Source organism: Pelobates fuscus, chromosome 6 (genome assembly GCF_036172605.1).
Source record: "Pelobates fuscus isolate aPelFus1 chromosome 6, aPelFus1.pri, whole genome shotgun sequence".
Lineage (NCBI taxonomy): Eukaryota > Metazoa > Chordata > Amphibia > Anura > Pelobatidae > Pelobates > Pelobates fuscus.
The window spans coordinates 81,063,284-81,081,025 of record NC_086322.1 but is presented as its reverse complement, the minus strand read 5'-3'; the positions used below and the strand labels follow the sequence as shown (position 1 = coordinate 81,081,025).

Below are 17,742 nucleotides of genomic sequence, written 5' to 3'. Positions count from 1 at the left end.
GGGAACTATGCACATAATGGTTGAATGACATTACCTTTTGTGTAATGCAGTGTTAATTTTGGTGGCAAATTTCAATTTAGTCAGTCTTTTGACTAAAAAAGCCATTATAGTTTTAGTCGACAAAATCTCCACTAGATTTTAGTCGACCCAACTAAAATTTAATGGATTAGATTAAACCCCCCTCCAATGCGTCTCATTCTCCCAGCCCCTCACTAAGCGTCTCATTCTCCCAGATATCCCCCCCCAAGCGTCTCATTCTCCCAGATATCCCCCCCCAAGCGTCTCATTCTCCCAGATATCCCCCCCCCCCAAGCGTCTCATTCTCCCAGATATCCCCCCCCCCAAGCGTCTCATTCTCCCAGATATCCCCCCCCCCAAGCGTCTCATTCTCCCAGATATCCCCCCCCCAAGCGTCTCATTCTCCCAGATATCCCCCCCCAAGCGTCTCATTCTCCCAGATATCCCCCCCCAAGCGTCTCATTCTCCCAGATATCCCCCCCCAAGCGTCTCATTCTCCCAGATTTCCCCCCCCCAAGCGTCTCATTCTCCCAGATTTCCCCCCCCAAGCGTCTCATTCTCCCAGATTTCCCCCCCCCAAGCGTCTCATTCTCCCAGATTTCCCCCCCCCAAGCGTCTCATTCTCCCAGATCTCCCCCCCCCAGGCGTCTCATTCTCCCAGATCTCCCCCCCCCAGGCGTCTCATTCTCCCAGATCTCCCCCCCCAGGCGTCTCATTCTCCCAGATCTCCCCCCCCAGGCGTCTCATTCTCCCAGATCTCCCCCCCCTCCCCAGGCGTCTCATTCTCCCAGATCTCCCCCCCCTCCCCAGGCGTCTCATTCTCCCAGATTCCCCCCCTCCCCAGGCGTCTCATTCTCCCAGATTACCCCCCTCCCCAGGCGTCTCATTCTCCCAGATTCCCCCCCTCCCCAGGCGTCTCATTCTCCCAGATTACCCCCCTCCCCAGGCGTCTCATTCTCCCAGATTACCCCCCTCCCCAGGCGTCTCATTCTCCCAGATTCCCCCCCCCCAGGCGTCTCATTCTCCCAGATTTCCCCCCCCCCAGGCGTCTCATTCTCCCAGATTTCCCCCCCCCAGGCGTCTCATTCTCCCAGATTTCCCCCCCCCAGGCGTCTCATTCTCCCAGATTTCCCCCCCCAGGCGTCTCATTCTCCCAGATTCCCCCCCCCCAGGCGTCTCATTCTCCCAGATTCCCCCCCCCGGCATCTCATTCTCCCAGATTCCCCCCCCCGGCATCTCATTCTCCCAGATTCCCCCCCCCCAGGCGTCTCATTCTCCCAGATTCCCCCCCCCCCCCGGCATCTCATTCTCCCAGATTCCCCCCCCCCCCCCCCCCCGTGTTAATTTTGGAAGCAAATTTCAATTTAGTTTTAGTAGTATTTTAGTCATCTGAATTGTTTTAGTTGACTAAATCGCAAAAATTTTAGGCAACAAAATTAACTGCTGTAATGATACACTCCAGCCACCCATCTTTGGAATATGTGAGGTTTACGTTTTCAGATACAGATATAAAATACTAGTTACAGTACTAAAGCTGTAATGAAAGATATTTACCAAAGAATGACTCTTGGATGAACACATTCAGAAAGGCATTAATTTACAATGTGACACACAGACCAAACAAGAGACTGCTATTATTTTGTTATTAGGCTTGCAAAGACCAGTAGCACAACTTGGAAATTCTCTGAATTTGACCTTTGATCCACTCAAATTCACGCTACTGCTTTAAAATCATCCTGGAAAAATATTTACCAAATTGTTGAACAAGGTACTAAATGTTTCAGACATTAAAAATACAAAAAACAAAACCAAACCCAACTGTATTGGCCTCTATTAACGTGTAACAATACTTCTATTCCATGAATGCATGTAACCTGAACTGTTTATGCTTAGTTCTGTACTACATATATTTTTATAGCTGAGAGTTTATTAAAGTCTAGGAGCCTTCTTCATTGAATTGTAAAGGACATAGAAATAAAGCAGGCGACTCTCCCACATCCTCAGCTTTTCAAAATCACTGTGAACAGAGTTGCCATCTGCAGCTAAAAACAAAACAAAAAAAAACAAAACACACACACCACTCCCAGAATGGGTTTCCCCTTATGAAATCAGTAGACAGGGGTTGGAGGTCAGGTTTGCAATATGAAAATAAAAATTTGCAAACTTTCTAGCACTACAAATACAAAAGGATGCTGTCATTATTGTAACAGAGTTACAGAGCTTCGCATTTACCTTTAAAATTATCTTTCCCCCTAACAGAAACAGATTAAAGATGTAGAATGTGTGTTTATGTATGTATATACACACACACACACTTTAAGGTTCATTAGATCCACTGCTCTGTCAATTTTCAGTAAAAAAAAATCAGGGCTTTGTATTAGAAGCAATTGTGGAACAGATTTAAAAACTCGAGCAATCACCATGGAAACTACAGTAAGGACCACTAAGTTTCCTGAATAATTATTCTGTGTAGCCCATACTGCCTTTGGGGAGCAGAGAGTAACTGTTGCCACAAGGATCTAAAACAAACCAGGTCTAGAAATGGGAATGCACAATTAATCAAGTAGCAAATGAGCTTTTTAGCTGTAACTTGTGTTTAAAACAATAAAGTTTGAATTAAGCAGCTATAATTTTAATCTGCCTATTTAGGTGTCTTCTGCCCGGTGCAGGTCAGAAAGGTGAAATTTACTTACCATTCAGCACTTGCCAAGCTGGTCTCCATCCTGTCGATCATTCCCCTTGGCTGAGATCAAGATTGATGATTTCAGCCAATCTAATGCTTTTGAAAAACTAAAAAATTACATTGCAGGGATAAAACTAATGAGATGAAGTGATCCGGTTGCCGATAGTGTTATTGTAGCATAGAACTTAATAAATCAAGTGTACTCTGTCACCATGACAACTAGAAACCGATTGAATGTATCTAGGAATATTGTAACCAGGACAGAAGAACATCAGCATCACACGGTACCTGCTACATACTATGAGAGGTATGCTTTGAATACATCATGAGTTTAACACTGTACAGGGGCATTCCAGGACACTCCAGGCTGGAGGTGAACATTTCAAGTGCCCTAGAGCCCCCTGCACTACAAGTAATCAAACTGTTTTAGGGTTTGAAATCTTACATGGGATTGACTGGACACTGCTCTCCACCCGGCGGACCCCAGGTAAGAAGTCAAACCATTCTAAAACAGTTTACATACTTACAAAGAGAAGTGGTCACTGGACACTCCTGGCACCATAAGCACTACAGCGTGCTTTAATGTATTATACACACATTAAATTATTATACAGAAAAATCCTACACAAACACATTTGAAGATTCAGCATTCTTTCAATAGCATTATTGAGCGTATTTCATAAGCAGTGCGTTATGGGTATAGTACAGGTTTATGGGAGTTTTAGTTCAACTGGCAGCTTTGCACTGCAAAAGGCTAAAAGCTGAACTCAAAACTCCAACAAATCCAAGTCACGACATCCTGTAAGCATTATTATAAAAGCAAGAAGACAAAATAAAATCCAGCTTTTGAGTGATGTGAGGAAACGTTCAGCTTATGTTGAAAAATAGAAATATCTCCATATGCATTTTTTCTGGCATATATATATATCACTATTAATCCCTTTCATTAAAAATATGTACACCATATCATACACACTTTCAATATATTTTTCTCCACCTACTGCTTACCTATGCTAGCAGAAAGGAGACAGGAAATTAAAATGCATGCTGCACTGTACCTTGTGGCTAAAGGCAAGTCGCTGGGAGATGGCTGCATTTGAGTGCTTGAAGAAGCAGAAAAAACTTTAGGTATACTGATTGGCAGCAGAACAAGATCATATGACTTACTCCCAGCGGAGATCTGAGCCTGTTTCTGGTATTGCACTGTCAGAGGTAGCCCACTCTATTGCAAAACTTCAGGGGCCAGTCAGAGGACACAAAAATCTCCCTTGCAATCAGGGACACAAAATCTCAAATAATGTCAGGAGTGCTCAACAGGACAGACCTAGCACTTAATCCAATGAAATATGTGTACAGGGTTCATAATAGATCTATTACCCAACTATGTTCACATCCAGAAAATATAAACAAACATTAGCACATCCAATTTTTCAAAAATACTCTTCATTGGTACACAAATAGATGTACAATGTATACACAATAGCCTTTGAGACTTTGTAAGGATGAAATAACATGAGCATTTGACTAGTCCCTTCTATTCGTTGTTCCCAGGGAGAGGGAGTTCGCCTCACAAAAGACTGGAAAGCTTTCTGAGGCTTATGTTATTTTGTGACTGTTCTTTGGTACAATATTTTTTTAGTTTTCCAATTGCTTTTTCCGTTGCTCATTCACTTTTTTTGACCCTTGGTTACCACCCCATTTAGGTTACCTAGTGATGGGTGATTGTAATCTCTCCAGCGGGTTGGTAGCTACCCTGTGGAGTACACTGGCTAGGTCTCACTTAGGTGCTACACTTTATGTGCAAAAAAAACAAAAACCTCTTTACTTGGTATTTTTGTACAGAGTTTGAATACAATTGTTCTGTTTAATGTATCATGCCAATAATATTGTTGTTCATGCTCACAAGTGAAGTTATAAATATAGAATATATATATGAAATTATATACAATACTAATAAATGTAGAGGAACTAGTATTTTCAAATGGCATGATACATTTACTTGACCTGAAACCATGTAAGCTTTGATTGGCATTAATGCAGTGATGTCACATATTCTTTAGAGCAGTGCACTTTGTATATTTTTACATTCTAGATCAGTGCATTTTTACATTCTAGATCGGGGTACATTTTCTAATTAATTTATTAGCTAAATTCTTCCATTTATAATTATTGTATGTTTAATCTTTACGTAGTCTTAAAGACTACCGTGTATGCATTGTGAGTATTTTTGATAAATTAGGTGTGCTAGTGTCTGTTTATATTTACACAAAACCTGTATGCCAGGACTTGTTTGTGCAATATGGCATTTATCAAGCTCTTACAATCAATCACTTTAATAAGGACGTGAACTGCCACTCAGGACTGATGAATCCACCTACAATTAAAAATTCTACAATCAACAAAAAAAAGGGCATTTTAAAATAGGTAATTTATTTCTACTACTCTAGCACTCATTAGAAATTTTGATTGATTTTCTATTTCTGCTAATTGAAACAATTTACTGCACATGACAAAAGTAAAAAAAAAAAAACACATACATTTCATTCAATAGTCTCTCATGAAAATAGGAGGAACAAACAAAACAAGAAGAAAAAAAAAACTACTAAAAGTACCTGCATGCATGACTGTTTAAAAGCAAACAACAAAGGCTGATCATTTTCTATTCTCGCTATTAAAAAAAAAACAAAGATATCTCTTTACATAAACAATATTAAAATAAAAAAACATGACATCCTACACCGACTTTTTCAAACAATTTTGCTCAATCCTTACAGAAATTAAAAACAGAAAGGAAAAAAAACCTGCATCAAGTTGGCTCCAATGCCATTTAAGAAATAACTAAATATTAAGGAAAGTAGCACTCACCTTCATACGGCGTGTCTGGGGGGCCAGCTATTTCACCTCTCAGCTCGGAAAAGTTTTCATCTACTAGATCTACTTTGATTTGGTTTTTGCTAGTCTTGAACAAAAAGAAATAATGAAATATGGTTAGAACCCCAAAATATTGCTTTTTTGACACATTTGGTAATGAAACAAAACTGTGCAACAACTTAAACATAACCGACAGAGAGCCTTTGATAAACACCAACAAATAAACTGACAAAGTTCAGTACTTTAGGCTGCTGGCGACCGAGAATTCCAGTCACAAACGGTCACTCCATAGCAAAAGGTGTGGGACTCCTGGCGCCATAACATTTACAAGGGGCTGTACTAGCTATGGACTCTTGTCAGAAGCCTTTGCAAGCCCTCTCCTTCTAACCCTGCCTAGACTTCTTAATGCAGCTCAATGAGAAGTCTCTGAGCAATTGTCTGCCTCTTTAGTTTAGCTCCACTGAGCTAAGCAGACCAGGAAGTAAAAGGACTAGTTGTCTGATCGACAGCCCAGGGTGTGTAACCAGATAATAAAAAAAAATAAAAAAAAAAATAGAAGCATTCCTTAAATCGTTTTATTTTTATTTGTGGGCCTCACCTTTTTCTCTCATTTAAACATAATTCATTAAATTTACCCTTGTTTTTTATTATTTGGCCCATGTGCAGCAACTTCAGCCACAATCGATCTATCCAGTACTTCTTTATGAGCAGGACTGAATCCAATGTTTATTGTAGTGAAGCATTAGACTTGCAAAGCATCATCACATTGCACGCTGGTAATTGAATAACTTCCAGTTCAGAGACCCAATCATCCGTTTGTTAGCCACTGGAGGTGTGTAAACTGTAAAATGACTGGTCACCTGCAAGGCTTCAGGGGCAGCATATATGCCTCAAAATCACTTCATGAAAATGAAGTGATTTTGGTGCTTAGACTGTCCCTTTAAAGGGTCCCATGAGGCAATCTGGTTTATAATATTACATCTCCTTTACTCTCATGAGTTTTGGCTTGGCTACAACCAGTCTTTCTAAGCACCATAACAACGTTGCCTTATTGCTGTCACTTTGCAGATATGCTTATATCTTAAGATTTTTAAAACATCCTTCAGCTATAGGACTGTCCCCTGGCTCTGACATCAAAGGAGGAATTGTATTTCCCTCTTTTTGAAACAGCCTCTAATTTGTGCTCAACCTGGACAAATGTCTTTCATACGGACGTGCACATCCTATAATTTAAGGAAGTTTGAAAGCTAGCATATTTGTAATTCATAATCTATACAATGCATTAAAGAATACAGTAGATTGCTGCATATTAGTAACATTATGGCATACAGAGTACAAGCATCTCCTATTGTAGTGAACACTATCAGCATACCAAGCCCATTTTACACCATTATTTCAGCAGCCTGCTTTCTAAGATTTTTAAACACAGCTATATGCTTTAGAAAACTATTTTCCTGCACGGTTAAATTTACATATATTCTTGAGAAATGTAAAACGTATATTTTTTTTAATTCTGCCAATATAAAATAATGCAGTTGTCCTCAGTTATAAATAATGCAGTTGTCCTCAGTAATAAATGGAAAAAACACATCCATTTTTATCATATCAGGCTCAAAAGCTCCTTGCAACCTCAAATATGAACATAGGATTTAGTTTTTTGTATATTCAGTGTATTTGCATGAAGTAAATGATAGAAAACATGGATGTATTAGCATGAAAATCTGTGTGGGATACAAAGTGTGCATTTGTATAGAGTATAGAAATAAAGGGAATGTTACATGTAGGGAGAGTATAAGGATGGAGGGGTGTATCTGCATGTGTTGGAATACAGGGTGTGTGACTGCATGGAGGGTCAGTGTGAGAATGGAGAGGTGTATTTGCACCCAATTTCCTGTCACGCAACAAGCCTAACCACGCAAATCGGCAGCTCATTTTACCCCTCCCCATGGTTATTCCATGCACAACAGATTGACATCATGCTTAATTGTTTTGTTTACCTTCTGGAGAATTTATGTATACATCATATTGATTGCTATTTCAAGGATCGATTTCCTGATTAAGAAATGTATATTTCTGCAATTTTACTGCACTTGGCACTTCACATCCAGAACTCCTAACATTCCACTCTATAACTTTGAATTTTTACCTTTAATAACCCGAAGTGCCATTCTTACTCTCCTCTTTACCATATGCTGGGCTGATCCCAACCACCAATATGCTAACAATTACATTTAATTCCTCCCTTTCCTATGAGATATTTACTGTATTCATGCCTCTACTTCAATGTAACGTGTAACAAATCAGTTAAATGGCAAGTTTTTTTTTAAAACATCTAAATTGTCAAGTTAAATGTTACATGCTAATATTTTCACCTTATGCTACACCCCTGTGTTTACTTCAGATACTATGACACTCCAACCTGTTGCAAACTAGAAGCTCCCTTCATACGTGGCCAAATGACAATGAAGTGGCAAAGGTTAGCCATCACCAATGCAGTTAGGGGGGGGGGGGGGGGGAACAGCTTTAGTAAGCTTTAGTGTGTTACATTGCCACAGTTAAACTAAACTAAAGCAGGCTTTGTGGGACATTTTGTAAAAAAAAACAAAAAAACAAAGGCAAACTGTAACAGCTCTGCTGACTGTGTGTTAAATGTAACGTTCTCTAAAAATCTGTCTTTTCATAGAGCCTCATTCATAGAAAGAGCTTTGCAGGGGGGAAAAAAAGCTTCAGGTTTAAGCTTAATACATACACTCAGAATACCAACCCAGATAACAGATCTGATATTGATAATCAAATGCTCCTGAAATGACAAACGTTAGATTGAACCACAGGCAGAGGAGGCCTAGCCTCCTCAGTGACGTTGCAGGAAATGGAGAGGTGAGCAGCGCCGGAAAAAGGTGAGTAAATCTTTTATTTTCTTATAATTGCACACGGGATGTGCATGTGACTAGAGATAGGGGCATTACGGTTTTAGGAATACAGGTTTGTATTCCTAACATTATAGTATTCCTTTAAAGGGTGGATACTCCATGCACCACGACCACTTCAGTGGCTTGATATGGTCATAGTGCCTGAAGCCTGTATGTGCAGTGTATCGCTGTGAAACACTGCACATACTGAGTTTAACCCCTTGGCTGCTTGAATTGTTATTCCACCTGCACCTGTGTCGTAGAATTATGGGCTGGCAGGTGTCAATTCAGCCAATGAATAGCGACTGCATTGGCTTCTGGCTTCAGCAGCAATTATCATGCTTGAGATTACTCTTTAACCTGCTACCGATGTGCTGAAATCTATAGCTTAAAAATGACACTCAATTTACTATAGAACAATTTCATAAGCAGTACTCAATCCTGCAAAATATTTTTTTTATTATTATTTATATAGTACCAACATATTCTGCAGTGTGTTAGAATTATAGAAAGGAGATACTTGGAGGTGAAGAAGCCATGCTCAGCTGACAATCTGTGAGGATTTGAGATAGGCAGATATATATTATATAATGTCTCTCCCAATTACACTTACTGGTGAGGTGGTCTACTCAATTTCTCATATTTGGGAATAATAAGACAGGGTAAATCTCCAGGATGTCAACATAGCAGTTTCATCACTACGGATTCTGTCAGAACACAGAGAACATCTCTCACCCTCTTCGTATATTCCTCTAGCAAATGCAACAATTCTTCAAAAAGTCATCACAACAACTACAGTGCATGCTCTGAGATTCTTTGATGGAGAGTACAAGAACCACCTTGGAGGTTCTGCCTGCACAATGAATGGATGAATACTATTTTTCATTAAAAACATCCTAAATCATAACAGAGACATTTTGTTTAGGGTGGGTTCAGCAGGAAAATGCAGAGAATATAACATATATTGAATTTGTAAAAGATTACAAGAAAAACATATCATGTGCTACCATATACACAGATATGTTGTAAATGGATCTCCTACCTTGTGACATCCTCAGTTACGGAGCACTCTAGGTAACAATATCATACCTCGGAAAACTGATACTTTGAAAAGTTAATTGGTAAAATATTGAAATTGGCTGCAGATATTTGAGCAACGTGAGGTGAATTATTGTTAGAAATGAGAGACTAAAGCAATTGAAGAAAATAATTCATATTCTATGGATTTACATTTTTTTTATTTATTTTTTCCACTTAAAGGGATACTATAGTGCCAGGAATACAAAGCTGTATTATTGGCACTACAGCTCCCTCTGCGGTGAATGAAAGGTTAAAACCCCTATATTTACTCAATGTCCCTCAGCTCTGGGTAGCGGTTCCGTATCCTCCATCAGTCAACGAGGGGGCTCTAAAGTGTATGCGCAACGAGTGCTGCACGCTCATTAGCCCTATAGGAAAGTATTGAATCAGTGCTTTCCGGGGGGGGGGGGGGTTCCCCTTATGTAGGGCGCCTACAATAGTGCCCTACTGGGAATCTATTCCATAATTAAGCAAATAAAGGGGGAAATGATATAGCTGCAGCCAGTGGAGATAATACTCCATCACACCTTGATGCCAATATCCCAATACAAAAAGTCTCTCACTAAACATTTGCTCAATGCCACTAAATCCCTGTTTCTCTGACAGCAGAAGGGTGCCGAGACACTCCATCAGTGGATAGCAAAGGTGGAGGAGATACAACAAATGGAAGTTCTGACGGCTTCTTCAAAAACGGACCTGAAATATTTAACACTGAATGGCTCCCTTGGATTGACTTTGTATCAAAAGGTATAAAATCCGAGCAGGATATCTAACAATAGCTAGAAGGGCACTGCCTGAAAAACTCCTTTAGGTCCTCATTTTTTTTTTTTTTATCTTCTTCTCTCCACTCCCCCTACACAACCCTTGCTCTCTCCCTGCTTATCGTCCCCCACCACCTCACGAACCTTTCCCCTCAAAACAAATTGCATACTCCACTGTAAGTTGTCTCACACAAAAAGAATCAACACACAATGCAAAGGCTACACCAGACCATTCAGCATAAGCCGAGAAGCGATACAGAAGAGGCTTATTTTTTTTTTTCTCGATTTAACCAATCTATTTGTTAGCTCTTTAATGAACAGATGTAGAGTGTCTATTTTGTTACATGTCAGAGGGACCATGTCATTAATACCCTGTTTATTTTCCTAACTTCTTTGTAACTGACAAACTGGATATAAAGATAATGTTGAAAAAAATTCTATAAAAAATCATCAGAGGACTTTCCCAGCCAACATAGTGTAGAGCATCTCTCTCCCTGACGATGAATCAGTTCCTTGGCAAACTGTCAAGAACATAAGGATGGAAATAAATAGAATTCATATTAGTATTTACATTTCCTAAAAGTATGGGCAATAACTTATTTTGAACCAGGATTCTTAAAGGACCAGTTTGGGAGCCATAACATCAGCAAAATGAAATTGAGTCAATCAAATAGTGCCAGGAGGTTCCTGGCGCTGGCTCACTTTAAAGGTGCTAAACGGTTCTCGAATGGTTTAACTCTAAAGACTGTGTTGCAGCACCAAATCTCCCAGCCTCTCTGTCCTTCACATTTCTCAAAATTTGGAATCCAGAAGGTTCTAGTAGAAGTGTGTTTTATCCACAACTAACACTGAGGGTGAGGTTGTGTGCGTGACATACACACACACACACACACACAAACACACACACACACAGGTTTGATATCTGCTAGACTTCTTTGATCTCTTTTTGATCAGGAGCTGGTTTCCTTTTTTGGGCAGACTAGATAGGCCAAATGGTTCTTATATGCCATCACATTCTATATTTCTAATTGGCTAGCAACAGATTTTTTTAAAACTCCTCAGGTGGTATGTCAATTTGGTCTTCCACTATCGCATGGGGTGTAACTCCTTAGACCTGTTTTGAAGGATGTGCAGTCAGAAGTGTTTTTTTTTCCCAGATGCAGTGGCAGTGCCCTCACATCACCCCCTTATCTTGTTAATAGTGTGTTTTTTACTTTGGCTGAGATCATCCAATGCTTTTTCCCATAGGAAAGCATTGAGAAGCTATTGTGCATGTTTGGCAAAATGCTGCGCGGCCAATCAGTATCTCCATGGGGAGCGTTTAGCGCCTCTATGCAGGCCCAATCTAATACACTGCCCCTCCCCCATTATAATACACCTCCCACATTCAATACAATGCCCCCATTCCTCCCTCAAATTAATACAATGCCCCCATTCCTCCCTCAAATTAATACACGGTCCCCCTCCCCAATTTAACACACTACACAGGAAGGATCCCCATGGTCCTCTTCCCCTACCTTAAGATGTGCTGCCCGTCCTCCAGTGCCAGCCCTGCTCCTCTACTTAAGCAGGCCAAATGCTCTTCTGGCACTGCAGGCAGAAGGGAAGGGGGCGTGGCTGGCCTGCGAGAGCACACAATCAGTTGTGGGAGGGAAGACAAGAATCAGACAAGAAATATCTTTCCTGTCTTGCGGCTGGTCATAGCCACAACACAAAGTAGCCCCAGGGCAGGTGGGCCGCAAATATATCCATTGTGGCCCACAAATTTGACATGCTTTACCTACAGTATCCCTTTAATGCATAAATGACTGAATGCAAGGAATTATCTCAAGTTTAATAATTTTTGGGGGAGTATTTAAGTAAACTAAAGGATAGCAAAATAACCAAACTAGGTATACAAATTTAAATGTTATCTGACACTTACATAAATGAATTTTGTAATTCAATGCAAATTTTCTGAATACAATATAAATAGAACAGATTCAGACATACTGAGGCATTTCAACTTCTGCCTTTTAAACCATACAAGCAAGCTGCAATAAGAGAATATGATCAATTAAAGGATCACTCCAAGCCTTTTGGAGGTAGACCTTTTTCTATGTATAGTGCCCCCACCACCTCAGTTTCGCCTGAAAAATAATTTTTACTCACCAGCACAGTGCCAATCTCCCAGAGCTAACTTTCATGCCCCACCATGATGTCAGTCGGGGGCATCATGTGGTCTAACCACATCTTTTATTGGACCGTTTCGTGCACATGCGCACTCTGAGTCAGCAAGAGGAGGGAAGAGGAAGCAGGAAGGAGACTGGGAGGTGAGGAAAAAAAACACATGACAGTACTATATGCACATAACGGACATTAGGTAGCCCGAAAGAGAGTTCTAAATTGCGTGCTGGGTTTGCAACTAGTCCTCAGCACGCAATTAAAAATCTCTCTGAATGTGCAGAGTTTCAAACAGAAACACTGTACACCCAGGCTCCTACCACTACCATGACCACTTCACATCACTAAAGAGGTCATGGTGATTTTAGTAACCCTTTCAAAAGTACCGAAATGGAAAAAATATATTAAAATCGTACATACAGATATTCCAAAATTAATTCATCAAGATGTGTTGTTATTTTCACATATTTATATCGTCGCTGGTTGTCGACAATCTAAAAAAGTAAATTTGTGAAAATGATCATTTAGGTTTGCCTTGAAATATAAAGAGATAATTATTTCTTTAGGCAATGAAAGGAAATCTCTAATTATCCTTAAAGGGTTGTTCCGACCTTTTTTTTTCTTGCTTTTTTTAAATGAATAATGCCCTAGTTGGTATTTTCCCTTAGGTCTCTGCCCATAAACGCTAAAATAATGCTATAAAACTTACCTCAAACCCAGCACTGGGCAAAGCTCCCAGCGAGGCTTTCTACTTCCTGTGATGTCATGGCAGGTTTCTCATAGATAAGCCTTTGATTGGACCATTTATCCAGCTCAGAGAGCATTAAGCTTTAAGCCTTTAAGGGTGGCAGGGGAGGGGGCTTAATTGAAGGAAGGAGTAACATCTGACATTCTTTTTGCATAGAATTGACATTTGGTTATCTGGAACAGAGTTTTGGGCTGCCCAGTGTGCAATTAGTTCCAGGCACGAAAGTGCAGATATCTCAGTATGTGCAACTAAAACTAAAAGCAGCAGTGGTCAGGGTAGTAAAAAACAGAAATGTATGTTAAACAATGACATAGCAAAAAATGTGCTTGTCCTTAAAGTACAGTCCTTGTCATGAGAGGGTTAAGTCAACACGTCTATTTGCAGGCAAATATCAATTTATGGAAGAAAGATATCCATTCCATTTAAAGTACTTTCTTACCAAGAATGATAAATGCATACAGACCCAATAAAAAAAAAAAAAAAACCTTCTAAAGTGAAAGTGATGGATCAAAAATACACTTAAACCCTTCCCCTTCTCTTTCTTTTTCTTTAATTGCTATAAATAATTATCGACATTGTATTCTGATACTTCTACTTTACAAACACAGTCCTAAATTAAGTGTTTAAAAAAAATTACATTTAAACTATTTGAGCTTAAAGGAATGCTGACGTGTTCTTTAACCCCTTAAAGACCAAATTTCTGGAATGAAAGGGAATCATGACATGTCACACATGTCATGTGTCTTTAAGGGGTTAACCTACATAGATTGCGGAAATCCTTTTTTGGGGGTAATTGATTAAAGAGTACCTGTCATGTTCTCTTCATTTTACCTCTCCCTCCAACCTTCAGGTACTGACTGAAGCTTTGATACTCCACCGCATTTATTCTATCTTGTCACCATTATATGTTTACTATAAAAATTTTACAATGTTATCATTTATACCTGTTTCACCACTGTAATTTCCTGTACATGCAGTTTCCCTCCCCACCCCCCGACTGTATTCCCAATATTTAATGTAAATATAGTTAATATTAAATGGACAGTTTATGCACCATAACAGCTTCACCTAAATGAAGTTGTTTTGGTTCCTTATGGTACTAAGATGCCCCTGGGAGAAATCTTACCTTAATGGGGTTAAACCGTCCTTGAACGGTTTAACCCCAGCGTTGCCTCCAGCGCCAATATCCACTACCCCCAGCCTGGCACCTGGCTTCTGAAATTCACATTCAGTATCGCCGGGCAGGGGCGCCACTGATTGGCTCAGAGTGTCGCCTGGCCACTCTCAGCCAATCAATGACTCCTCATTCACAAACCTGGCTTGCAAAAGTTACATTTCTTTAAACTTCAGGATTAAAACGTAGGAGGAATATGCTGCATGGTGCTATACTTCATAATGTGCCGATTTCTATGACCTGTCTGGTTATATCATCTCACCAATGAGTTATTGATACAGGAATAGATATTGTATGGACATATGCACCTGAGTTTGGTCAAAACGCTTTGTGCAACTATCTTTAGTTTTACTTTGTTTTATATGCAATAGTGTATTTAACGTTATCTGGTTCCTGATTACCTTTTAAATGAATATTGCTGCTTACAGGGACCTGGCACTTGAATTCTACCCTGCATGAACCTGAGATTGAGGAAATGCCTGTACAGTCTAGAGCCAACTCCAAACTGGCTCTTTAAATTGGGTATGTTCCAAGATCTCGCCATTCTGATTTGTGTTTACATACTATACCATGATATTTTTGTCTTTCAAATTATATAGGTTTGAAATTAACATTACCAGCTATGAGGCCACCTTGTTCCCTGTTTGTATGTATTAAGTGTGAAAGTGACACTGCACTTCGGTGATTAATTGACATCACTGTGTTTTAATTACAGCTCCACTTAAACATAAAAGTTTTTAGTTATTGTTACATGTTTAAATGTTCCTCCAATGCTTGTATTTTCTCTCATTATCACAATCATTTGCCTCTACGGCTGGAACAGCTCTTTTCCTGGGTTAGCAGTTTCGGTTTAGAGGTTTCTGTGAGTAAGTGTGTCTATTAGTTTGCTTGTATATCACTACACGGTATACTTTCTATTATAGACACTAGCTATATATTTATGTGGGTGTATAATGCAATCTTTTTCAGGGTTTGTGAGTATTCTACAACTTCCCTAGTTTGCCAAGGACCATGTGTGTGCCTCTCAGGTGGTCTTTCATTGGTTGTATGTGGGAGAGAGAATTTATAATACAGGATCACCTTTCTCTCAGGTTTATGGGAGTGTATGGGAGTGTATGTTTAACTTGTAGGAGCACTTTTCTCCCAGGATATGTGGGGTTATATATATGTGTATGTATGTATGTATGTATGTATAATCAAGTGTCATTTATTTCCCAGGGGTACGTGTTTGTATGTGTAATAAAGGGTAACCCTGTGTGTAATGTAGGGTCAGAGGTCTCCCAGCTATTATACATATGTACAATACAGGGCAGCCCGTCTCTCAGCGTGCGTGCGTACAATACAGGGTACCCGTCTACCAGTGTATAATACAGCGTGTATATTACAGGGTACCCGTCTACCAGTGTATAATACAGCGTGTATATTACAGGGTACCCGTCTACCAGTGTATAATACAGGGCGTGTAATACAGGGTCTCAGGGCGTGTAATACAGGGTCTCAGGGCGTGTAATACAGGGTCTCAGTGCGTAATACAGGGTCTCAGTGCGTAATACAGGGTCTCAGTGCGTAATACAGGGTCTCAGTGCGTAATACAGGGTCTCAGTGCGTAATACAGGGTCTCAGTGCGTAATACAGGGTCTCAGTGCGTAATACAGGGTCTCAGTGCGTAATACAGGGTCTCAGTGCGTAATACAGGGTCTCAGTGCGTAATACAGGGTCTCAGTGCGTAATACAGGGTCTCAGTGCGTAATACAGGGTCTCAGTGCGTAATACAGGGTCTCAGTGCGTAATACAGGGTCTCAGTGCGTAATACAGGGTCTCAGTGCGTAATACAGGGTCTCAGTGCGTAATACAGGGTCTCAGTGCGTAATACAGGGTCTCAGTGCGTAATACAGGGTCTCAGTGCGTAATACAGGGTCTCAGTGCGTGATACAGGGTCTCAGTGCGTGATACAGGGTCTCAGTGCGTGATACAGGGTCTCAGTGCGTGATACAGGGTCTCAGTGCGTGATACAGGGTCTCAGTGCGTGATACAGGGTAGCTGTCCCCTGGGAGTTGCCGGTTACACCATGTGTTTCTCTGTATGCCATCGCCCAGGGCCCAGGTCCCGGTCCCAGTCTCCCCCCGGTGTCCCTCTTACCTCCTCGCTCTTGAGTACCTCCTTGAACTCCCTCTTGATTCTCTGTGCGGCGATGTTGGCCATGTCTGCCCGGGGTGTTACTCGCTCGCTGTGTGTCTCAGTGCTTGCCCGGGGTGGATGCAGTGTGCTCCGTGCACTCTCTCTCCCCCCGTCTTCCTCCTCCGGGCTCTGAAAGCGCGGCCTCACCGGGCCCGAAAAACGAGCCCCGACAGAACACTGAACGGCAAAATGGTGGCTCTGCGCACGCGCACTGCTCCGCCGTGTATCGGCCGCAACTTCCTGACAGGGCCCCGGGGCAGCGTCACTCGGCCACGCCCCTGCGCGTCACCGTGACGTCACCTCACGCAACAAACTGCCAGAGCGCTAGCTTCCCATTCAGCCAGTGGGTCTGCCAGTCACTAGCATGGGACCCACTGCCATCAGTGTGCTTACTGAGCATGTCAGCCTGCAAACCAATTAATAACAATAGTTCCATTATTACTACTTATCATATAGCTAGTGCCATTATTACTACTTATCATATAGCTAGTGTCATATTTATTATTATTTACCTAGTGTCATTATTATTATTTTGTATTTAGCTAGTGTCATATTTATTTATTATTTAGCTAGTGTCATTATTATTTATTATTATTTACCTAGTGTCATTATTACTATTTATCATATAACTAGTGTCATATTTATTATTATTTACCTAGTGTCATTATTATTTACCTAGTGTCATCTTTATTATTATTTACCTAGTGTCATTATTATAATTTTTTATTTAGCTAGTGTCATATTTATTTTATATTATTTAGCTAGTGTCATTATTATTCATTATTTAGCTAGTTTCATATTTATTTATTATTATTTAGCTAGTGTCATTATTATTATTTTTTTATTTAGCTAGTGTGATATTTATTTATTATTATTTAGCCAGTGTCATTATTCTTATTTTTTATTTAGCTAGTGTCATATTTATTTATTATTATTTAGCTAGTGTCATGATTTTTATTATTTAGCTAGTGTCATTATTATTTAGCTAGTGCCATTTTAATTTTTTTATTAGTTAGCTAGTGCCATTATTATTTATTATTTAGCTAGTGTCATATTTATTTATTATTATTTACCTAGTGTCATTATTATTTATTATTTAGCTAGTTTCATATTTATTTATTATTATTTAGCCAGTGTCATTATTCTTATTTTTTATT

General features: G+C 40.1%; 1 protein-coding gene across 1 annotated transcript in view; it reads right to left on the bottom strand.

Moving 5' to 3' along the window:
- The window catches only part of UBE2K (ubiquitin conjugating enzyme E2 K), a 30,121-nt gene extending 13,269 nt beyond the window's left edge, over positions 1 to 16,852 (bottom strand). Inside the window, exons 1-2 of the mRNA XM_063457880.1 lie at positions 16,547 to 16,852; positions 5,567 to 5,660 (exon numbers count right to left, since the gene is read on the bottom strand). Of these exons, the coding sequence (XP_063313950.1) occupies positions 5,567 to 5,660; positions 16,547 to 16,609 (157 nt within the window). The 5' untranslated portion in view covers positions 16,610 to 16,852. The remainder of the gene's footprint in view (positions 1 to 5,566; positions 5,661 to 16,546) is intronic.
- Positions 16,853 to 17,742: the final 890 nt, after the last annotated feature.